Here is a 24,053-nt window from a genome sequence, read left to right on the forward strand (position 1 = left end):
TGGCTCTTTTGGCAGCTGCAGCACATACTTAAGTAGTGGTCCACGAGGACAGGGGTCCTCAACCCCCGGGCCGTGGAACAGGACCAGGCCGTGGCATGATAGCAACTGGCCTGCACAAACAAGGAAAGCCCCATCCATGGGATGCAGGCACCACGCAAAGCCAGCCCCCCTCCGGTCCGCGGAAAATCCTCTCTCCACTTAACCGGTTCCTGGTGCCCAAAAGGTTGGGGTCCTCTGCACAAGGACACATAAACCACAAGGTATTACTATTAAGACAGGTGTTGCCTGTTCTATAGCTGTGTGTCATGGTTACGACAGAGGAAACTCTTCAAAGAACTTGGAGACATTGTTTAGCTTAAAGAATCTTTATTCGAGTAGCATAACGTCGGCACGTACACGGTTGAAGCCGAAATCTGAGTTCCCCTCCCCTGAGCACATAGTAAAGGTAAAGTAAAGTAAAGTTTCCCCCGCACATGCGTGCTAGTCATTTCCAACTCTAGGGGCCGGTGCTCATCTCCGTTTCAAAGCCAAAGAGCCAGCGCTTGTCCGAGGATGTCTCCGTGGTCATGTGGCCGGCATGACTAGATGCCAAAGGTACACGGAACGCTGTTACTTTCCCACCGGAGTGGTCCCTATTTTCCTACTTGCATTTTTACGTGCTTTCGAACTGCTAGGTTGGCAGAAGCTGGGACGAGTAACAGGCACTCACTCTGCTACGCAGCACTCGGGATTCAACCTGCCAAACTGCCGATCTTCTGATCGACAAGCTCAGCATCCTAACCCACTGAGCCACTGCATCCCCTGAGCACATAGTATCAAAGCACAATTCCCTCCTCCAATTAACCGTCATAAGTCACATTCTCCAATTAGTTTGAAAGGCAGACCTTCCCTCCAGTTCTCCGAACCCGCCATTTCTTATCATCTCTTATTTCAAACAACCTTGAAAAACATTCTACTACGATGTTGTTAGGTCTAACTAATTCCCATACATAGTCTTCCTCCTCCTCCCCACCCCCACCCCCAGCATCATCTAATTCTAACTCTAAAAGTAACACCCAAGTTAAGGGGGGAAATGGCTGTGTCTTCTTCGTATATTGTCAAAGCAAGAACATCCGATGTTAGCAGCATTGACACTGTGCCTCTGGTTTTTCCTATGTTTTTTCGTAAACTTATTTCCGTTTTTTTTTAGCACCAAACCACATCTCGTTGGAAACACAGCATGATAGTTTGGAATCTGCAACGCACGGTTTGCAAAAGAAATAGTTGATCTATGAGGGTGGCGGATCCTTTTGTGGGTAGGTTTACGAACGTTGCTTTGCCAGGCTAGGTAACATCTTCAGCGGAGTTTAGGAGTTGTCAGCATCGGTGGGGTTTTTTTCCTTATAAGAGCTTCAGGGGTGGGTGTGTCAAGTGAGGGCCTTGTGATGGGTCAGGTGTGAGTCATCAGTGAGAGGTTTGTGATGGGTAGCTTACATCAGGTCAGGTTCAATGGAAGGTGAACTGCTGGTGAGAGTGGGGGATGGCGCGGGATGGTTGAGCGTCGGTACCATCTCTGATTGGCTGTGTGGTTAATTTGGATCCCGAGGGCTTCGTAGGCTGGTTGTGGGTCCATGTGTCTGTTATGGAATTGCTTGTGGTGTGTCAGCTTTCGATGAACTCACGTGCATGGCGGGATGGCAGCGTGGCCGATGATTTTAGTGTTGCTCCAACCGAACCGGTGCTGTTTGGTGTCAGTGTCATTACAGATTAAGGGTTTGGGATCGTGGCGTTTGACAGCCAGCCGGTTTTCGTGGATCCTGTTTGTTTGAATTATCGTGATGTTTGTCCCACGTAGTCGATATACGAACAGGATCCAGCTTCGCAAACATCTGGCTGCAGAAATCCCAAGGAAAGGATCTTATAGCACGAGATGCCGTGCTAGTTGCCTCTTTGGTTTCGCTTGAAAAATGGGTAGACCAGTTCACAGACGTTCTGGAGATCAAGAGCTGCTGGAGGCCAGCGGGACGCTGCTCATGTTCTTCTGTTACTTTGGTCGTCCCGGTTGAGAATTTGGGGAATCGAAATCCCAACTCCTGAAAAATGAAGATCATGGTCAAAGCGTAGTCTCGTTTAGGAAGATACTAACCGGTTTCCTCCATTGAGAGCTCTTGAAAGTACTGTTGGAAGAATCTTCAATAAATTGCAACCTTCTTCCTAAAGCTGTCGCCATGTTTATTCCCAGCTTGGACTGAACCATGATGAAGACTTTTCTTTCCACAGTACGAAGAAAACTATCCAGTTGCTCATCCCCCCCACAATGACATCCATGACTTCTGGAGTCTTGGTCTCTGCCCTCTCTTTCCCCTGGTCTGGAGGAAAAACGCACAACTGCAAATTGTCCACATTGTACTCACCTCACGCCTGTGACCTTGGCATATTAGACGAGACCACTGGCATGGACAGGAATGCGTTGTGATTTTTATGAGACGCAGACCAAGCTGCTTGATGCCCAACCCACGTAGACCTCTCAGCTGTATAAATGCTGGTGGCTATAAAGAAGAAATCCAGATGAGATTTTCTGGTCAATTCTATAAACGAGACCACCAGCCGTGGTTTGTCAAGATGTCTTACAACATGTTGGCTTTCTGCTTATTTTCGCTGCTCGCTTTTTCTTCCGCTTGCTACATCCAGAACTGTCCCATTGGAGGGAAGAGATCCATTCTGGATATGGAGGTCAGGAAGGTAAGTACCCAGGGAATTGCGGTGCAGAATTATGGGTACAGAGGTAGACAGGTTTCAGAATTGATGGAGTCATCTCTCTCTCTCTCTCTATTAATAATAATAATAATAAAGTTGGAAGGTACCTTGGAGGTCATCTAGTCCAACCCCCTGCTCAGGCAGGAAACCCTACACCAGGGGTAGGCAACCTCGGCTCTTTTGTGACTCAAGGACTTCAACTCCCAGAATTCCTGAGTCAGCTATGCTGGCTCAGGAATTCTGGGAGTTGAAGTCCATGAGTCACAAAAGAGCCGAGGTTGCCTACCCCTGCCCTACCCCATTTCGGACAAATGGCTGTCCAGTCTCTTCTTAAAGACTTCCAGTGTTGGAGCATTCACAACTTCTGGAGGCAGGTGGTTCCGCTGGTTAATTGTTCTGTCAGGAAGTTTCTCCTTAGTTCTAGGTTGCTTCTCTCCTTGATGAGTTTCCATCCGTTGCTTCTTGTCCTGCCTTCAGGGGCTTTGGAGAATAGCTTGACTCCCTCCTATTTGGGGCATCCCCTGAGATACTGTAAGGCTACTATAATGTCCCCCCTCCTCCTTCTCTTCATTAGACTAGACCAGGAGTAGGCAACCTCGGCTCTTTTATGACTCATGGACTTCAACTCCCAGAATTCCTGAGCCAGCCAGCATGGCTCAGCATGGAAACCTCTCCCTGTCCCCTCAGCGTGGCTGGCTCAGGAATTCTGGGAGTTGAAGTCCATGAGTCATAAAAGAGCCGAGGTTGCCTACCCCTGGACTAGACATACCCAATTCCAGCAACTGTTCCTTATAGGTTTCAACCTCCAGTCCCCTGATCATCTTTGTTGCTTTTCTCTCTCTTGCCTAACTCAACCACTAAGAATAATCTGGATAGAAGACAGAATCAATTCTCTCAAGAGTAAATGGGAATATTAATCAAAGGAGTTCTTTTTGTAATTTTTGGTGGTGAATTTGAAAGCCAGCAATGTCTCCTGTCTTACTGATCAAGCTTTGTCTTTGTTCCTGGTACAGGTAGTCCTTGACTTATAACCATTCGTTTAGTGACTGTTACAACGGCATTGAAAAAAATGGACCATTTTTCACACTTACAACGGGCGCAGCATCCCCTCGGTCACGTGATCCAGATTCGGATGCTTGGCAACCGATCTGTACAGATGGTCCTCGGCTGACGGTCATAACTGAGCCGAAAATTTCTGTCACTAAGCGAGACAGTTGTTCGGTAAATTTTGCCCCGTTTTACGACCTTTCTTGATAAGAGTTCAATAAACTGCCGCCGTGGTTAAGTTAGCCACCTGGTTGTTAAGTGAATCTGGTTTCCCCCGTTGACTTTGCTCGCCAGAAGGTCGCGAAAGGGGATCACGTGATTCCCCGGGACGGTCATAAATACGAATCAGTGGCCAAGCGTCTGAATTCTGATCACATGGTAACGGGGATGCTGCAAGGGCCGTTAAGTGTGAAAAACGGTCATACGTTGCTTTTTCCAGCATTGTTGTAACTTGTTACTAAGCCAACTGACGTAATTCAAGGATTATCTGCATTTATGACAGTCACGGTATCCCAGGGTCACATGATCCCCCTTTTGGGATCTCCTGACCAAGAAATTCAATGGGGAAAGCCAGATTCGCTGAACAACCGGGTTGCTAACTTAACAACTTGCAGGGATCCACTTAACAAAGGTCTCACTTAACAACAGAAATTTGGAGCTCAGTCGTGGCCGTTAAGCCGAGGACTCCCCTGGCACTCAATATTTACGAAATAACCTTGACTAATCTTTTGAAGCTTGTTTTTTGTCGCTAGTGCATTTCCTGCGGGCCCAGGAGCAGAGGCCACTGCTTCGGGCCCAACATTTGTTGCGGAGAAGAGCTGGGTTGTTACGTTGGCACGGCAGAAACGTTGCGATGCCAGGAAGAAAATTTTCTCCCGACCCCTTGCGAATCTGGAAGGAAGCCGTGCGGGAGCAACGGGGGGATGTGCGCTGCCTCTGGCATCTGCTGCAATCACGGTGAGCGCGTGTTAACCTTCTTCCAGAATTTCTTTTTTTTAAAAAAAAATTACAGGTAGCCTTTGATTTATAGTCCTCGATTTATGTCCGTCACCGACAAAACCAGGATTGTGACGCTTCTTTAAGCGGACCGTGAAGTGAACACGGTGACTGATTTTTACGATTTGTTTTGCGACGGTCGTTAAGTCAACCCAGCGTAAAGCCGCCCCGTTTGCTATTGGTGGTTTTTGCAGGCTATGAGAAGTAAATGTCGGTTTGGGGCAAAACGTCAACCACGGTTATGTGACTGCGGGACACTGCAAATGGAGGTCAATGGGGCCAGCTGCCAAGCAGATATTCCTTTAACAATGGTGGCGGGGGGAAAAAAAAGATCATAAAATGGGGCAAAACTCTTTGAACAATTGTGCTCAATTAGCGACGGAAAATTTGGACTCAGTTGCAGCCGTAAGTCAAGAATTACCTGTAGCCAACCTATTTTTTCTTTTCAGGTTTTCATTGCCATTTCAGCCCGGAGAGGAAGATTAGGGTCATCACAAGTTGCTAACATAGCTGAAAAAACAACAGCATCATTTTCCTTCAGGATATTAAGAGATCCCACAGGGCAAAAATGTCTATTATTTTTATTTAATTTTAATCCCATTTATATCCTGCCCTTCTCCGAAGACTCAGGGCGGCTTACAATTTAAAGCACAAATCAATGTGCTTAGCAATAGCCTTCGTTCTATGTATATGCCTGCTTATTCGGGCTTTCAGCCCCATCTCAAGCGGCATTATTACAAAGTCAGCTTAATTGCCCCCAACAATCTGGGTCCTCATTTTACCTACCTCGGAAGGATGGAAGGCTGAGTCAACCTGGAGCCTGGTGGGACTCGAACCTGCACTAATTGCAGGCAGCTGGTGTTACTTAAGGAGGTATTAGCCCACTGCTCCACCAAGGCTCTAACAGACAGGGACACAAGAAAACATGAACAAGGGCCTTCAAACTTGGCAACTTTTAAGACGTGGACTTCAACTCCCAGAATTCTTCAGCCAGCCACTGCTGGCTGAGGAATTCTGGGAGCTGAAGTCCACAAGTCTTAAAAGTTGCCAAGTTTGAAGACCCCCAAAACTTGAAGGTCTTCAGAGAATGTAGTACCAATGGTTAGGTATGGACAGGACAGTGTTTGCTCCATTAAGAAATATATAATTTCTGCAGACGTAAATGCCATTTATGTTTCGTTGTCTTTAGGGATTGTGTAAATTGCACTTGGCTACGGTCCAAATGAGGAATGGGCAATAGCTTCATTCACCGCTTCTGGAGGCAGGTTGTTCCGCTGGCTAATTGTTCTAAATGTCAGGACGTTTCTCTTTAGTTCTAGGTTGCTTCTCTCCTTGATCTAATCCAACTTCAGTTATTCTAATCTACAGGTCCCAAAGATACAGCTAACCCAAAATTAAATACCTCCACTTGAACTCTGTTGTTTGTTGTTGTTAGCTTTTTTTTTAACCGTTTCTTTCGTTTTTGCTCTTCCAGAGGGTTGCATGATTGATTCCGTATGTGATCAAGAATGAGAAGATTCAAGGAAGAACGTTGCAAAAACAACTCTAGATTATGAACTGGATAGACAATAATACCAAACTGATGGCGCTACGATTGTTCTGATATGTTTGCTAGAACATTTGCAATTTATATGTTTGTGCAAAATAAAAGTTGAACAGCCATGAAAATCCACAATGTGTTTTCTCTTAGTTTTCCAATCTTAAGAGAGATGGATGGGTGGATGGATAAATGAATGAATCTGTAGGTGTCTTGTATATATAAGGGCCCATTAGGCTTACAAGGAGTGAGAAAATGAAATTTATTTCTTTACTATCTGGAGCTCCAAAGAAAACAGGCAAAGCAGAAACATGTATTAAAAATTCCCATGAAACCATGAAACAGAATTAGTGCAATTACAATTCATTTAATGACCGAAGTTACAACAGCACTGAAAAAGTGACTTACGACCATTTTTCACACTTAAGAAGCGTTGCAGGCAGTCCTCAACTTACAACAGTTCGTTTAGTGACCATTTGAAGTTACAACGGCGTTGAAAAAAGTGACTTATGACCATTTTTCACACTTACAAGCGTTGCAGGTAGTCCTCAACTTACAACAGTTCATTTCGTGACCATTTGAAGTTACAACGGCACTGAAAAAAGTGACTCTATGACCATTTTTTCACACTTATGACCTGTTGAAAGAAAAATCTTCATTAGGCTCCAGTCCAAGCCGGGAATAATCAAAACGGAGACTGCTTTAGAAAGAAAGTTGGAGTTTATTGAAGAGCAGAACCAGACAGAAAGATGGTTCTAGGGGGAAAAAAAAGTGACCACATGGAGGAGAGTGGTGGGTTTTTATACCTTCTGGGGCTCTTGAGGTTGTTTCCTGTTCCTGTCTGAGGCTTTGTATTTCCTGTGTCGTGTACTTTGCCCTAAGCCTGAGTGTGCCCTTTCGGTATTGGTGGGTTAATCCTATTATGTCCCCAAAGCTCATGTCTTTTAGAGTTTGGGTGGGGTATGTAGATTTTAGGGGTCTTTGTCTTCCTAATCGCATCATTTTCTAGCTTCCTGGCTCCAACCTTCCTGAATGGATTATGGAATTTGCATTTCTAAAAGCTGACCTCTGCCTAGGGCAGGGGTAGGCAACCTCAGCTCTTTTATGACTCGTGGACTTCAACTCCCAGAATTCCTGAGCCAGCCGTGCTGACTCAGGAATTCTGGGAGTTGAAGTCCACGAGTCATAAAAGAGCGAAAGTTGCCTACCCCTGGCCTAGGGCAGGGGTAGGCAATCTCGGCTCTTTTATGACTCGTGGACTCCAACTCCCAGAATTCCTGAGTCATAAAAGAGCTGAGGTTGCCATCGTTAACTATGGGGGGTGAGGTGTTACCCCCCGTCAATAGGGCTTACAACTTGGGCGTCCTCCTGGATTCACGGCTCAGTTTAGAGGACCACATAGGAGCCGTGACCAGGGGGGCTTTTGCCCAGGTTCGCCTGGTGCGCCAGTTGCGACCCTATCTGGACCGAGATGCCCTACTCACAGTCACTCATGCGCTCGTGACCTCGCGTTTAGACAACTGCAATGCTGTCTACATGGGGCTGCCCTTGAGGACCACTCGGAGGCTTCAACTGGTGCAGAATGTGGCCGCGCGAGTTGTGATGGGGGCTTCCCGATACTCCCATGTAACACCTCTACTCCGCGAGCTGCATTGGCTTCCAGTTGCCCTACGGGTGAGATTCAAGGTGCTGGTGATGACCTATAAAGCCCTGAATGGCTTGGGTCCGGGTTATCTGAGGGAACACCTGCTGCCGGCATCAAGCTCCCTTCGTCCCGTGCGCTCCCACAGGGAGGGCCTTCTCAGGATACCGCCGGTTAAGGAATGCCGGCGGGTTATTCCCAGGGGAAGAGCGTTCTCTGTGGGTGCGCCTGCCCTTTGGAATGATTTACCTGTGGAACTCCGGACCGCCCCCGATCTGCATTCATTTCGCCGGGACCTGAAAACCTGGCTTTTCGATCTGTCAGGCCTGGACTGAAGGGGTTTTAGCTTTTTAAATACTGTTTTAATTGTTGGGCTTAATTAATTTAATTCATTTTAATTTTATATTATCTTTTATATTGTATTTTATGCTGCCCTGTAAACCGCCCTGAGTCCTTTGGGAATAGGGCGGTATAGAAATCTAATTAAATAAATAAATACCCCTGGTAAGGTCTGGGGCTGGTTTCTAGGGGCTGATTTGTGTCTTTTTTTAAAGATCTTCTCCTTTATTCCTTTGGGGAAATATATTCTACCTTTTTGGAAAAAAAATAATGTTTTACTGATTTTCCAATTTTCCATTTAAGTATTTAAAAAGCAACGTGGTGACTGGGTTAATCAATAATTCGATAACAAAGTCTTTAGTACAAATCTCAAATTACAACATCAAATATTTCCTCTCTTTTCCCCTTAACATTTACCGTCTCGTATTCAAGCTAGAACAGTTCTTATTATATAAAGTCAATAAAAACATCATTACATTTATCTATCAGCTTATACGTAATTGCATTCAATCTTCATAAACAATCCATATCCTGTTATTAATTTTTACCCAATTTTTAGTTCCTCATCAATATTCCAATTTAACCTTTGATATTTATAATGTTCAGGCTTTAGGTAACCTTGTCTCAATTCATGACAAATCTAATATCCAAAATACACATCTTATCTATTTGAATATAATCTTGTCCTATTTCTCAAGAGTCATCTATTTCCCACCCTATTAAATAATCTACTTAATAATACAATATCCCCTCTAATACATCAAAACCATCACGTACATTGCCTGGGTTCATCAATAAATCTAACATATTCATAATAATTAATTTTATTTTTTCCTTTTAGGTCTCCACCTTTTTAATATTTCCCAAAATATTTCTTTCTCTGGATTCTTCCCACAGACCCTGGAGGCACTCCCCACGATCGTGTAATCAAAATTCAGACGCTTGGCAACCGGTTCACACTTATGACCGTCGCTGTGTCCTGACCAGGGTCACGTGATCCCCTTTGGCGACCTTCTGACAAGCAACGCCAGATTCACTGAACAACCACCTTGCTAACTTAACAACCGCGGCGCCTCGCTTCACAACTGTGGCCAGAAAGGTCATAAAGCGGGGCAAAAGCCACTCGAGAAACGCCTCCCTGGGCCACAGGAAGGTAAGGCTCCCTCGTGGTCGTAAGTCGAGGACTAGCCGTATCGGCCAGGAAATCCTAGAAGGGCACTTCATTCCCAAGCGCATCCGCGGGGGGGGGGGGGGAGGGATACTTCCGGGATTGAGAGGACGCCCTTCCGGCGCTGGACCGGAAGTTCCTCCCCCCGTGTGCCATCATCCCTTGCGTCACTTCCGGTCAGGGCCCGCGGGAAAAGAAAGAGGGCCCGCTCTTCCTCTTGCGGCCGGCGGGACTGCATTTCCCGGCGTCCCTGGCGGTCCTTCCGGTTCCCGTCCCCGCGGCGTTGGGCCCGCGTTTCCGGCCCGATGCTGGCGGCGGGGCTGCGGGGCTTTCCCGGCCGGGCCGGCCTGCTGGGCCGCGGCGTCCCGAGCCTGGTGCCCTCCCGCGGCCGCAAGACCCGCCACGACCCTCCGGCTAAGTCCAAGGCGGACCGGATCAAGGTGCCGCCGCCCGTGGACCCGGCCGAGCTGCTGGTCGTCCTCGACCGCTACGAGCAGCACCGGCGGGTGGTGGGCGCGCTCAGGTCAGCCCCTCCCCCCGGGACTGCTGAGCCCATCATCCCCAGCGGGCAAGGCCCGGGAGGGTCCTTGGAAGGGCAGGAAGGGTCTCGGGAGGGTCTCCGGGCTGCTGGAGAGGAGGTGGTCTATCTGTCGTCTGTCTGTCTGATCTTACCTGTCAATCATCTATTTCTCTAATCTGCCTTCTATCTATCTATCTCTATCGTATCCATCCATCTATATCATCTATTTATCTCTGCCTATCCATCCACCCACCCATCTGTCTATCCATCCATCTCTATCTCCATCCATCCATCTATCTGTATCTATCTATCCATCCATCTATATCTCTATCTGTCTATCCATCCATCTCTGTCTCCATCCCTCCATCTATCTGTACCTGTCTATTCATCCATCCATGTCTATCTATCCATCCATCCATCCATCTATATCTCTGTCTATCCATCCATGTCTATCTATCCATCCATCCATCCATCTATATCTCTGTCTATCCATCCATATCTATCCATCCATCCACCCACCCTCCCATCTCTCTCTATATATCTGTCTATCCATCCATCTCTATATCTATCCATCCATCTCTATCTCCATCCATCTATCTGTATCTGTCCATCCATCCATCCATGTCTATATCTATATCTATCTGTCTATCCATCTATGTCTCTATCTGTCTATTCATCCATCTCTGTCTCCATCCATCTGTATCTGTCTATCCATCCATCCATGTCTATATCTATCTGTCTATCCATCTATATCTCTATCTGTCTATCCATCCATCCACCCTCCCATCTCTCTCTCTCTGTCTATCCATCCATCTCTATCTATGTCTATCCATCCATCCATGTCTATCTATCCATCCATCCATCTATATCTCTGTCTATCCATCCATATCTACCCATCCATCCACCCACCCTCCCATCTCTCTCTCTCTATCTGTCTATCCATCCATTTCTATATCTATCCATCCATCTCTATCTCCATCCATCTGTATCTGTCCATCCATGCATCCATGTCTATCTATATCTATCTATCCATCCATCTATATCTCTATCTGTCTATCCATCCATCACCCCACCCATCTCTCTCTGTCTATCCATCCATATCTATCTATCTATATCTGTATATCTATAATCATCTATCATCGAATTATATAAAACTCATCTATATCATCTATATGTCTAATCTGTCATCTCTTATCTATTCTAATCTATCATTTATCATTAATCTATAACTATATATCTATCTTATCTATATCATTATCTCTATCTGTATCTAATCTATCGTGTATCTTATCTAATCATCTATCATCTGTCTCTCCATCTCATCCACCTGTTTCTATTATTTCTCTATTTATCATTATCATCCATCCCTATTATTTCTCTATCACCTATCTATGCCTATTTTATCTATGTCTGTCTGGATGTATCTATATCTGCCTATTTATCATTTATTATCTACCATCCATCCATCTCTCTTATTCCTCTATATATCTGTCTCCAATCTTTCTCTAACTGTGATCTATCTATACTACCTATCTATATTATTTATCATTTATCATCTGCGATCCATCTATTATTTATGTGTGGCTGTCTATATATCGTGGGTCTTCAAACTTGGCCCTTTGATGTCTTGTGAACTTCAACTCCCAGAATTCCTCAGTCAGCGTGCCTGGCTGAGGAATTCTGGGAGTTGAAGTCCACAAGTCATCAAAGGGCCAAATTTGAAGACCCCTGAGTTAAATTGAAAGCATTTCGGGATGCTGAAAGACTAGAGGGCTCTTGTAGGCTGGGGATGAAAAACATTTAACGTTCTGTCTTGGGCTCTCCACTAGATTTGAGATGATGGAAGAAATAAAGCATAAAAACTACGATCTCAGGTTTGGTGAAACGGCGAAGCTGAGGAATAAAGCTGAGCAAGAGGAGCATCAACGTCTCATGGCCTTGAATGATGCCGAAAATAAGCGTTTACTCGAGCGGAGGTAAAATCAGTGCACACCTGCCTCATTCCACACATTAGACGGAATCAAGATCAGGAGAAGTGATAGTACCTCCCTTTACTGCACTGCTAAGGCCACACTGGGAATACGGCATCCAGTTTTGGTCACCACGATGTAAAAAAGATGCTGAGACTCTGGAAAGAGTACAGAGAAGACCAACAAAGATGATCAGGCTAAAAGATACAAAGGACGGTTGCTGGAATTGGGGATGTCCAGTTTAATGAAGAGAAGGACGAGGGGGGACAGGATAGCAGCCTTCCAGTATCTCAGGGGCTGCCCCAAAGAAGAGGGAGTCAAGCTCTTCTCCAAAGCGCCTGAAGGCAGGACAAGAAGCAACGGATGGAAACTAATCAAGGAGAGAAGCAACCTAGAACTAAGGAGAAACTTCCTGACAGTGAGAAAAATTGATTAGTGCAGGGGCAGGCAACCTCGGCTCTTTTATGACTTGTGGACTTCAACTCCCAGAATTCCTGAGTCAGCATGGCTGGTTCAGGAATTTTGGCTATTGGAAGTCCACAAGTCATAAAAGGGCCAAGGTTGCCTGCCTCTGGATTAGCGGAATAGCTAGTCCCCCGGTGTTGTGGGTGTCCCATCACTAGAGGTTTTCAAAACTAGATTGGGCAACCATTCGACTGGGTTGGTATAAGGAATCTTGCCTTGAGCAAGGGGTTGGGCTAGAGGACCTCCAGGGTTCCTTCCAGCCATAGGATGCTAGGATTCCGGCCACGGGCGAGAAAAGGGAGAGGAGAATTATCTGTCAGGACCCACCCCAATTCACATCTTAGGAAATAAGAACTCCTGGATCCAAGTTTGTCCAAAAGGAAAAGTTTACTAGGATGAGATCGGTTGTGGCAATACAAGACGGGATCTGACATTGAGTTACATTTCAATACTATATAAAGCATTCCCGTTTCAACCCCCCCCCCCCCTTCGAGTCCATTTGGTCAAATGGAGATACGAACCAGATCTCTCTCTCCCCCTCTGTTCCCCCCAGATCAAAAGCTTTCCTGGTCTTTGAAAACAGCCTACGGCAATCTGAATAAACATCCTCTCTCCCCCCCCCCTCGGAGAGATGGCAGAATCCCTCGGATAGGCCCAGTATTCTAACCATACATTTATCAAATGTGATATAAATGGATTCTGACAATATCTCTGTGTTTGTCAACATTTCTTCCCTGTTCCCGCACTAGGTTGGACCGTCTGCGGGAGGAGGAAATAGTGGAGAAAGCCCGCAAGGTACAAAGTGGCCAAAACAGGGCATCGGTTCAGGAGGAATTCCTCAAGAAGAAAGAGATGGAGGTGCTTCGCTTACAGGTAGGAAAGCCCCCAGGCTCCAGTCCGTCATCTCCGCCGCAAATTTTGTACAGGCAGCCCTGGACTTAACGACCACAATTAACCCCCCAAATTTTTGTCACTAAGTTGAGACACTTGTTAAGCAACTTTTGCCCCACTTCGCGACCTTTCCTGCCGCCGCTCTGAAGCGAATCGCTGCGGTGGTTAAACGAGCCAGGCGGTCCTTAAATGAATCTGGCTTCCCCGTTTGACTTTGCTCCCCAGAAGGGTCACATAACGGGGACCGAATGACCCACCGGGCGCACTGCGACCATTATAAATACGAGTAATTTGCTGTGTGTCTGAATTTGGATCACCTGACCACGGGATGCTGCAACCGTCTTTTAAGTGTAAAAAAAACAAAACAGCCATCAAAGTCGCTTTTTTCACTGCTGTTGCGACCTCGGTCACTAAATGAAGTGTTGAAAGTCGAGGATTGCCCGTGGTCCATTTTTTAATGTGATTTTAAATGTTTTATCTTGTTGTTTTCCCTTGGTTGGAAGCCACCTAGCGTTGCTTCTTGGCCAAATAAATAAATAAATAAATTTAATAAATAAATCAGCTCTCCTTCGGGTCCCATCTTAAGGGTCAACAGTCCGGCCAGCCAACGAAAGGACCCCTCAAGGCAATCGCGTCTCAGCAGGCGCAACTTTATTGCGTACAGCATCTCGGAACTGAAGAAGCGAAACCAGCTCCCGGGTTTTCCGACAGGAAAGTTTGCTTAGTTAAACATCGGATTCCCCTGCGCCCACCCACCGGGCGTTCGCTTTGTCCAATGATAATATTTCTTTTTGTTATGGGAACAGTTCACTTCTCCATCGATCGGCTGTGCCAATGACCTTGGCCGTGTATTCAAGATGGACAGTGATTAATATATGTTATTTGTAAGGGTGTGGCCTGTACGAATAACAACAGCAACGACAATAATAATGATTATGACGTTGGAAGGGACCTTGGAGGTCATCTAGTCCAACCCCCTGCTCAGGCAGGAAACCCTATCCCATTTCAGACTAATGGCTGGCCGGTCTCTTCTTAAAAACTTCCAGTTTTGGAGCATTCACAGCTTCTGGAGGCAGGTTGTTCCACTGGTTAATTGTCCTCACTGTCAAGAAATTTCTCCTTAGTTCTAGGTTGCTTCTCTCCTTGATGAGTTTCCATCCGTTGCTTCTTCTCCTGCCTATTCTTTTCTATTCTGTTCTTTTTCTATATTCTATTCTATTCTTTTTCTACATTCTAGTCTATGCTATTTCTCTATTCTATTCTCTATTCTATTCCATTCCATTCCCTATTTCTATTTTTTCTATTCTATTCTCTGTTTCTATTCTAATTTCTATTCTATTCTCTTTCTCTTTCTGTTTTAATTTCTATTCTGTTCTAATTTCTAATTCTACTCTGTTCTGTTCCGTTGAGGCTTTTTCAAAACCACATACAACTCAGGGTGATTTCATTTCATTGCGTACCTTTCTTGTGGCTTTTCCTCGCCCTGAACGTGTTTTGTTTTTTTCCCCCTCCACCCTCCCAATCTAACCTATAATTATGGGATTTCCTAGTGGTCTCCTATCCAGTGCAAAGTCGTTCTGACCCCGTGTGGCTTTTCAAGATCCACCAGAGATGCCCTGTTGTGTTCAGTTTGGTTGATCACAAATAATGGAGAGATTTCAAGGTGGGGGGGGAGGGGGTGCTACAGCTTGACTTAATCTCGAGTTTGTCAGCTGCTGTTTTGCAAACGATGGCTTCCAATTAGAAAGAGGGTTAGAAGATTGCTTTTACAGTTTGTGTGTTGGGTTTGTATTTTTTTTTTTTGTAAGCCGCCCAGCGAGTGGATTGTAATTCCTGCAATTAAATACATTTTCTTAGGCCGTCTCTTTAATTTCTCGTGACGCCGAGCACGACGCATCAACTTTCACGGCACGCTCCCGTGTCCCTTTAGCTTTGATCTCATTCTTGCTTTCTCCTTTCTGTCGATCCAGGAGGAGTCCAGGAATTTCATCACTCTTGAAAACCTGGACCAGCGGATCGAGGAATGCCTGAACCAGACGCAGAATTACAATTTCGCCGTCGATAAAGACGGGAGAATAGTTAAGAAGACAGCCATGCTGTAGCCAAGTCTCAGAGGAAGGAGCCTTTCCATCCAGATGCGAGGTTTGCTGTGAGCGATTGGGGGATGGCCTATGCTCCACCCCCTCAGCGTCACTACCCTCAAAACGGGGAGCGGCAGATAATTCATGCTTCCCAAACTGGGCGAAACCGGTTTTGCAACCGTTATAACGGCTCTTTTGCAGGAAGAAAATGGATCTTCTTCTGAGATTTTGGGTTGGTTTTTTGTTTTTTTTTGGCATCCCATCCTCCGTCGTTCCTGCGCTTTAAGAACCCCGATCAGCTTTTGATCCTGTCTCTGTTACGCGTGCAACCCATTTGCTCCTTCCTTTCCCCCCAGATTTGGTTTTTTTCCAGTCTTTGAAAAACAATTGACCTATTTGCTTAGGTTTCTCTGGATTGCTCGGAAATTAAACGCAATGTTTTATTTTCTGCCTTGTGAGATGCTTATTTCTGCTCGTCTTGTTTTTCAGCACCCAGCTGGGTGCTTGGATGGTTAATACTGCTAAGCTTGTTAGCCGCCCTGAGTCTTCGGAGAAGGGCGGGATATAAATGGAATTAAAATAAATAAAATAAAAATAAAATAAAATTCCTAAGCCATTTTGGGTAGTAACCGTCAGTACCAACCCATTAACTTGTGCCCGCTACACAACTGGTAACCCGCACAGCTTTTTCAGAACAGAGACTTGCAGCCCTTTTAAAGTTTCCAGCGGCACGGAAAACAGTGACCTAGGAACGTTGCTCACACGACCGTGACAGCATCCCCGTGGCTCGCGTGATCCAAACATGGATGCTTGGAGCCAGCTCATATTTATGACGGTTGCAAAGTCAACAGGGAAGCCAGAATCACTTAACAACCCTGTTACTACAGTAGTGGTCAAAATTGTGGAAACCTTTCCGGGGGAAAAGTGTATTTTTGAGGTTTGATGGCTAATAGCACCACTTTTTGGGGGGGAGTAGTACCATTAAATAATATATCAGTGGAAAGACAATTTAATCGAGAACGTAATGCAACAAAGTTTGCTCAATTATCTGTACTCTATTCTATGAAACATTATAGCCAAATAATCAGAAAAAGGAAGCACAACTTGCTTAGGTTGATCTCGGGTAGCTTTCCTTTGTCTGATTGTAGCCAACGAGCGTGAGTGTTTAGAGAGCCAATCGGGTGTCATCTTGTTTCGGCAATGAGCCAATCAGATCACAGTAGGATCCAGTGATTGATGTCGTGTATTGAAGCTGAGAGGAGGACATTTGTCAGTGTGTGATGTGATCCCCATCAAGTTGGGTTGGGTTTTTTTGTATGTGTTCTTTCATTTAGTGAGCTTGCAAAATGTAATAAAATTAAAGTAATGGTGCAAAGAGCCGACTGGTCGCCCAGAAAGCAACGTAAAATAGTATTATTAAGTGAACAAGGCTACAGTTATAAAGGAATTAGACGAAAAATGGGTGGAAACTTAAACCAAAGGTGGCATTTTCTACCGTACGCTTTCCCCAAACGGTTTCCACCATTTGTGCCACTACTGTAACTTGAACAGCTACAGCGATTCACTTCCCAACGCGGCAGGAAAGGTTGTAAAATGGCGCAAAATTCACTTCAACAGCTCAGCTGCCGTAAGTCGTGGACTCCCTCCACTTTGAAAGCGTTCTCCTAGTCCAATTGTGATCTCGCTTGAAGAAAACTCAGAAACACAGAAAATACCATCGGTAAACAAGTGTTCTGCGTAAAAAGCTGTAGTAAAAGAAAAGTAGCATTGGGACGACTCGCGGTACCGTGTGAGTACCGTATATACTTGAGTATAAGCCGAATTTTTCAGCCCACTTTTTGGGCTGAAAAAATCCACTTCGGCTTATACTCCAGTGAACAAAAAAAAAGAACTTCCACCCCCCATTTTGGAGAGCTGCTGCTTTCATCAAACATGGACGAAGGCAGCAGCTCTCCAAACGCGCGGTGGCGGTTTGGAGAGCTGCGCGCGCAGCTCCGCCGCCACCTCTGCAAGCCTCCGCTGAGAGAATGGGGCGGTGGAAGCTTGCCACCCATTTTCTGGGCGAAGACTTCTTTCGGGGGATCCAGCCTCTGCCGCCCCTTTCTCTCAGCTGCCCAGCTGAGAGAAGGGGGTGACAGAGGCTGCATCCCCCAAAAGAAGTCTCCGCTGAGACGAGAGAATGAGGCGTTGGAGCGCTCCGCGAAGTATGGGGCGGTGGAAGCTTGCCGCCCATTTTCTCGGCGAAGACTTCTTTCGGGGGATCCAGCCTCTGCCGCCCCTTTCTGGATCCCCCGAAAGAAGTCTTCGCCGAGAAAATGGGCGGCAAGCTTCCACCGCCCCATACTTCGCGGAGCGCTCCAACGCCTCATTCTCTCGCTCAGCGGAGACTTCTTTCGGGGGATGCAGCCTCTGCCGCCCCCTTCTCTCAACTGCCTAGGCAGCTGAGAGAAGGGGGCGGCAGAGGCTGCATCCCCCGAAAGAAGTCTTCGCCGAGAAAATGGGCGCTGAGACGAGAGAATGAGGTGTTGGAGCGCTCCACCGCCCCATTCTCTCGTTTCAGCGGAGACTTCTTTCAGGGGATCCAGCCTCCAGCTGTTGCATTTCCCAGCCTCGGCTTATACTCGAGTCAATAACTTTTTCCAGTTTTTTGGGGTAAAATTGGGGGTCTCGGCTTATACTCGAGTCAGCTTATACTCAAGTATATACGGTAAGTCAGCCGTTGCAATTTCAAGAGAAAAAGATTGCCCAGAAGTTACTTTTATAGACCTTCTCCATAACTGTACGTGGACTGGAAAAATGTCTTTTGGGGCTTATACCTAAGTTTAGGAGACCAGAACAGAAACTGTAAATATTTAGGGTAAACACCTGTCCATCATCTGACCAAAAAAAAAAAGAATAAATAAAATATAAACACAGTAATTAAAAACAATCAACTGAAAAAACAAATGAAAAAGCAGACTTGAAATGGACCAGTTAAGTCTTTTTCTGCCTTCCATTTTCACCGCTTCGGTGTTTCTCTATACCAGGGGTAGGCAACCTCGGCTCTTTTATGACTCATGGACTTCAACTCCCAGAATTCTTGTGTCAGCTGACTCAAGAATTCTGGGAGTTGAAGTCCATGAGTCATAAAAGAGCCCAGGTTGCCTACCCCTGCTCTATACCATAGAATCTGAAGCATCTCCCAAACTTTTGTAAATAAAATCTGGATTTGTTTTTTTTTAAATATACTTTTATTAGTTTTTTTTATAATCACAAGTGCTTAATATTTTGTCAGCAACATATTGTCTGGATTTCAACAACTAGCTTACTGATACATATTAAGTTCCTTTCTACCTCGTTTTTCTAGCCGATAAAAGGTATCCCGTGTTCTAAAAATAAACTTGAGTCTCTCTTATTTTCAATGTCAATCTATCCAATTCTGCACACACTAAAAAAATTTTTTAATTAACACTTCCTCCGTTGGTAAGTCTTCATTTTTCCAATATTGAGTGAATACAATTCTTGCTGCAGTTGGTATATGTAAAATTAAATATATACACTCATAATTTCCTACAATTATGCCTAACAAAAATAATTCTGACTTAAACTCTATATGTTTTTTCATCATTTTCTCTAGCCACGTATGTATTCTTAACCAAAATCTTTGGGCTTTAGAGCATGTCCACTAAAGATGTTAATAGGTGCCTGGTTTTTGTTTACATTTCCAACAATTGCTTGCTATATTTTTAAACATTTTTGCTAGCCTCACGAGTGTTCGGTGCCATCTATAGAGCATTTTATACAAATCCGGAATTTTGAAAAGATGGTGCACTTCGCCAATTTTCCAGGAAGAAAAAAAGGCAACTGGTGCCAATTAAAGCATGTCACAATGTTGGAAGTTCCTTGTCTGAAACTTTTAAGGCCGTGATTGCTGGGCAAAAAAATTGGAAAACATAGCTTGTATTTGACTGCAGAAATCTCTATAGATGCATGGTTAAAAATAAAGCATTTTGTTCCATCCAGGAATATCTATAGATACATAGTGAAAAAAAAGGCATTTTGTTCAATATATTGGTATTTTCACATTCACAAAGGATTTTTCCGTGGGAATTTGTTCCAATTGGTCAACCATATATTTTTTCTTCTTCGACCTTTTCTATTTAATGTTTGTTTGTAGGGAATCCGTAATACCAGCTTCACAGTTCAGAGCAGAGTAGTTCAGGAGCAAATCATTTCCGAAAGCACAGGACTATTTTAACGATTTGTATATTTATATTTCATTTATATAGGTTTCTAGGCAGCCCATTCTTCCTCAAGAAAGGCGCTCTTTCTTTTTTTCATTTCTTTTTTTGAAGTTGTCCGGTCAGGATGCCAGCCTGATAAAATTGAAAATAACGGTATTGCGATCGATAGAGAGATCCCGTTTGCATCGCTTCAGTTTTAATTTTAAAAGAATACAAATAAATTTGATTTTCTAGAGCTGATAAAAACTTCTCCGGTTGGAAACCAGATTAAAATACAAAAAAAAAAAAGCAAATTGCCGCACATTGACTGAACGATGTAGACCAGGGCTTTTCAACCAGTGGTACGGGTACCACCTGTGGTACATGGGCACCTGGCAGGTGGTACGCGACCATCCTAGAAAAGTGGTAGCGGAGGAGGGGAATGGGCTGAACCGGTGGCAGCACCGCACAAGCCTGAGCGAGAGACGGCTGGAGCTGCAGGGCTGTCAGGGCTCAGCGTAAGCACCAGGATCAGCGCCATGATCCAGCTGGAGCTCGGCACTGATCCTGGCGCTTCTGAGCCCAGAAGAAGCGCCGATCAGCTGGAATGTTGCAGCATCTCCAGGGTCTTGTGATTCACAGTCAGATGTTTGGCAACCGATTCATATTTATGACGGTCACAGTGTCCCAGGGTCATGGGAAGTGACCAAAACCTGCTGCAACCACCCAGCAGACGGGGGGGGGAAATAAAAACCAAACACCCCACCTACCCCCACCCCCGCTGCCAATCCTCAACAGAAATTCTCACAACCATGAAAACCTCGGACAGGAGGAAGAGTGCCGCCGGGCGGGCAGGCAGATGTCTTGCTCGGCTGTGGCTTGGGGGGGCCTTTTTTCAGTGCCATTGTAACTTCGAACACTCACTAAGCGAACTGTTGTAAGTCGAGGACTACCTGTACTTCATCACTTTTTTCCCCCCCCCTTTTTTTTTTTGGTCATCAAGTTTTTGACCCCTTGCTAGGCGACCGGTGGTACTCGGATGTTGCCGTATCCTAAAAGTGGTACAATGGGTGAAAAGGTTGAAAAGGCCTGCTTTAGAGGAGAAGCCAAAGGTTTTCAAGGGAAAGCAAGTCCACTTGCCTTTGGGGAGAGCACCGCTGGGATAACCACGGCCTGGAGGATGGAGGATCTCCACAGACAAAAATGACCAATCGCTTACCAGTAAATGCTTCACCACTTTATCACTTGGGACTTTCAAGTGTGGGCAACCTCCTTCGTCACAAAGTCTGCTCTCGTCCTGGAAATGAGGGAAGAGAAAAATAAAGCAGTAGATTTACGTCTTGTCTGCCCTGAGTTGTCAGCCACTCAAAGTATTGGTCCACAGCTTCCAATCCTCTTTGACTAGCTGGCCTACGTGGGGATAAGATCGTTCAGTTTTAACACGTCTGGAATGAAAAAGGGGGAAAGACGATCTAGGCTAGTGTTGATGTACCTCCAAGTTTCTGGGCCATGCAATTTCTCGCTTTCCTCCAGGATACCAGCCGTGGGACCAATGCTGAGCTCTTGTCAGTTGCATGCTGATAGAAAAAAGGATGCAGAATATCCAGAAGGATCTTTGGCACAACATTATGTGGTCTTCAGCCCCACGATCTCTGTGGGATCTGGAAGGAAGGGGAAGAATGGAAATTTGCCTCTCTTTTTTTTTTTGGCCAGGGTTACTGTCAGCATTCGAGTCTCCACTCAGTAATATTAAGAGAAAGACAATTACGGAGAGAATGGAATAGAAATAGAAATAATGAAGAGAAGAGAAGAGAAGAGAAGAGAAGAGAAGAGAAGAGAAGAGAAGAGAAGAGAAGAGAAGAGAAGAGAAGAGAAGAGAAGAGATAAAATAATAAATAGAATAGAATAGAATAGGAATAATAATAGAAGAGAAGAGATAAAATAATAAATAGAATAGGAAATAATAGAATAGAATAGAATAGAATAGAATACAAGAGAAGGGAAGAGAAGAGAAGAGATAAAATAATAATGAATAGAATAGAATAGAATAGAATAGAATAGAATAGAATAGAATAGAATAGAATAGAATAGAATAGAATAGAATAGAATAGAATAGAATAGAATAGAATAGGAATAATAATAGAAGAGAAGAGAAGAGATAAAATAAAGAATAGAATAGAATAGGAATAATAATAGAAGAGGAGATAAAATAATAAATAGAATAGGAAATAATAGAACAGAATAGAATAGAATACAAGAGAAGAGAAGAGAAGAGATAAAATAATAATAGAATAGAATAGAATAGAATAGAATAGAATAGAATAGAATAGAATAGAATAGAATAGAATAGAATAGAATAGAATAGGAATAATAATAGAATAGAATAGAATAGAATAGAATAGAATAGAATAGAATAGAATAGAATAGAATAGAATAGAATAGAATAGAAAGAATAGAATAGAATAGAATAGAATAGGAATAATAATAGAAGAGAAGAGAAGAGATAAAATAAAGAATAGAATAGAATAGGAATAAGAAGAGAAGAGAAGAAAAGATAAAATAATAAATAGAAGAGAAGAGAAGAGAAGAGATGAGATGAGAAGAGATTAAATAATAGAATAGAATAGAATAGAATAGAATAGAATAGAATAGAATAGAATAGAATAGAATAGAATAGAATAGAATAGGAATAATAATAGAAGAGAAGAGAAGAGATAAAATAAAGAATAGAATAGAATAGGAATAATAATAGAAGAGGAGATAAAATAATAAATAGAATAGGAAATAATAGAACAGAAGACAATAGAATAGAATACAAGAGAAGAGAAGAGAAGAGATAAAATAATAATAATAGAATAGAATAGAATAGAATAGAATAGAATAGAATAGAATAGAATAGAATAGAATAGAATAGAATAGAATAGGAATAATAATAGAATAGAATAGAATAGAATAGAATAGAATAGAATAGAATAGAATAGAATAGAATAGAATAGAATAGAATAGAATAGGAATAATAATAGAAGAGAAGAGAAGAGATAAAATAAAGAATAGAATAGAATAGGAATAAGAAGAGAAGAGAAGAAGAGATAAAATAATAAATAGAAGAGAAGAGAAGAGAAGAGATGAGAAGAGAAGAGATTAAAGAATAGAATAGAATAGAATAGAATAGAATAGAATAGAATAGAATAGAATAGAATAGAATAGAATAGAATAGAATAGAATAGAATAGAATTATTAAAATCTATAAATACATATCTAAACAAAAAAGGAAAATAACATGCAGAGGAATATTTATAAGGGATCCACCTATGTATTGTCCTTGCTGCTCTCTGAGCTTGGTGGTTTCCTTGCAGACGTTTGATTACCCAACTAGGGAACCTCATCACTGCGAGAAGGGGGTGGTGGTTCTGCCTTATCTGTCTCTTTCCTCTCCCTTTAATGTTCAGGAGGAAGATCTGGAGGCAGCAATGTGAACTGGGGGTGGGGTCCTTGCTGCTTTCTGAGCATGGTTGTTTTCTTGCACTAGCATTGATAATGTCCCCTAGTTTGGGCAATGAAACATCTGCAAGGAAACCACCCAGCTCAGAGAGCACCAAGGAACCCATAATCCTCCTCCACCTCCTCCTCCTGGTTGGGATATAAAAAAAACCCAAAAGGCATTGTAATACAACTCAGGGAACTTCACATCTTACATTGTCTGCAATTGGAATAAATATATGTGCCCGTTTGAAAATCTAATTAATAAGAATAGAATAGAATAGAATAGAAGAATAGAATAGAATAGAATAGAATAGAATAGAATAGAATAGAATAGAATAGAATAGAATAGAATAGAATAGAATAGAATAGAATAGAATAGAATAGAATAGAATAGAAATAACAATAGGAAAGAATAAGAATAAGAATAAGAATAAGAGTAAGAATAAGAATAGAATAGAATAAGAATAGAATAGAATGCAGAATAGAATAGGATATAGAATAGAATACAATATAGAGAATAGAATAGAATAGAATAGAATAGAATAGAATAGAATAGAATAGAATAGAATAGAACAGAAAGAGAAGAGAAATAACAATAGGAAAGAATAAGAATAGAATAAGAATAAGAATAAGAATAGAATAGAATAGAATAGAATAGAATAGAATAGAATAGAATAGAATAGAATAGAATAGAATAGAATAGAATAATAATAGAATAGAATGCAGAATAGAATAGGATATAGAATAGAATACAATATAGACAATAGAATAGAATAGAATAGAACAGAAAGAGAAGAGCAATAACAATAGGAAAGAATAAGAATAGAATAGAATAGAATAGAATAATAGAATAGAATAGAATAGAATAGAATAGAATAGAATAGAATAGAATAGAATAGAATAAGAATAGAATAGAATGCAGAATAGAATAGGATATAGAATAGAATACAATATAGAGGAGAATAGAATATCGAGA

The 24,053-nt window shown here is 43.2% G+C and overlaps 3 protein-coding genes across 3 annotated transcripts; 2 read left to right on the forward strand and 1 right to left on the reverse strand.

The window, feature by feature from the left end:
* Positions 1-2,505: 2,505 nt before the first annotated feature.
* Positions 2,506-6,375, forward strand: LOC308670630 (neurophysin 1-like). The gene is made up of 3 exons (XM_081332224.1): positions 2,506-2,721; positions 4,536-4,740; positions 6,254-6,375. Exons 1-3 carry the CDS (start codon positions 2,548-2,550, stop codon positions 6,289-6,291), a joined length of 417 nt encoding a protein of 138 aa, XP_081188350.1. The 5' UTR covers positions 2,506-2,547; the 3' UTR covers positions 6,292-6,375.
* Positions 6,376-9,692: 3,317 nt separating this feature from the next.
* MRPS26 (mitochondrial ribosomal protein S26) lies at positions 9,693-15,840 on the forward strand. The gene is made up of 4 exons (XM_081332867.1): positions 9,693-9,988; positions 11,815-11,961; positions 13,170-13,293; positions 15,282-15,840. The coding sequence occupies exons 1-4, from the start codon at positions 9,771-9,773 to the stop codon at positions 15,411-15,413; spliced, it is 621 nt and encodes a 206-aa protein (XP_081188993.1). The 5' UTR covers positions 9,693-9,770; the 3' UTR covers positions 15,414-15,840.
* Positions 15,841-17,873: 2,033 nt separating this feature from the next.
* Positions 17,874-22,830, reverse strand: LOC308670631 (progonadoliberin-2). The gene is made up of 3 exons (XM_081332225.1): positions 21,087-22,830; positions 20,814-20,891; positions 17,874-19,747 (listed from the first exon to the last, which is right to left on the reverse strand). The coding sequence occupies exons 1-3, from the start codon at positions 21,219-21,221 to the stop codon at positions 19,709-19,711; spliced, it is 252 nt and encodes an 83-aa protein (XP_081188351.1). The 5' UTR covers positions 21,222-22,830; the 3' UTR covers positions 17,874-19,708.
* Positions 22,831-24,053: the final 1,223 nt, after the last annotated feature.

This window comes from Vipera berus (genome assembly GCF_964194415.1).
Source record: "Vipera berus genome assembly, chromosome: 7".
In the NCBI taxonomy this organism is placed as follows: domain Eukaryota; kingdom Metazoa; phylum Chordata; class Lepidosauria; order Squamata; family Viperidae; genus Vipera; species Vipera berus.

What these genes read in the sequence shown, in the direction of transcription:
- LOC308670631 (XM_081332225.1), bottom strand. Translation starts at nt 21,221, where the DNA reads ATGTTGTGCCAAAGATCCTTCTGGATATTCTGCATCCTTTTTTCTATC. An exon ending in CATGGCCCAGAAACTTGGAG is followed by an intron (nt 20,892 to 21,086) that starts GTACATCAACAC and finishes CCTCATTTCCAG; the next exon opens with GACGAGAGCAGACTTTGTGA. An exon ending in AAGTGGTGAAGCATTTACTG is followed by an intron (nt 19,748 to 20,813) that starts GTAAGCGATTGG and finishes CAATTTTATCAG; the next exon opens with GCTGGCATCCTGACCGGACA.
- MRPS26 (XM_081332867.1), top strand. Translation starts at nt 9,771, where the DNA reads ATGCTGGCGGCGGGGCTGCGGGGCTTTCCCGGCCGGGCCGGCCTGCTG. An exon ending in CGGGTGGTGGGCGCGCTCAG is followed by an intron (nt 9,989 to 11,814) that starts GTCAGCCCCTCC and finishes GCTCTCCACTAG; the next exon opens with ATTTGAGATGATGGAAGAAA. An exon ending in AAGCGTTTACTCGAGCGGAG is followed by an intron (nt 11,962 to 13,169) that starts GTAAAATCAGTG and finishes TTCCCGCACTAG; the next exon opens with GTTGGACCGTCTGCGGGAGG.
- LOC308670630 (XM_081332224.1), top strand. Translation starts at nt 2,548, where the DNA reads ATGAGATTTTCTGGTCAATTCTATAAACGAGACCACCAGCCGTGGTTT. An exon ending in TGGATATGGAGGTCAGGAAG is followed by an intron (nt 2,722 to 4,535) that starts GTAAGTACCCAG and finishes TTTTGTCGCTAG; the next exon opens with TGCATTTCCTGCGGGCCCAG. An exon ending in TGGCATCTGCTGCAATCACG is followed by an intron (nt 4,741 to 6,253) that starts GTGAGCGCGTGT and finishes TTGCTCTTCCAG; the next exon opens with AGGGTTGCATGATTGATTCC.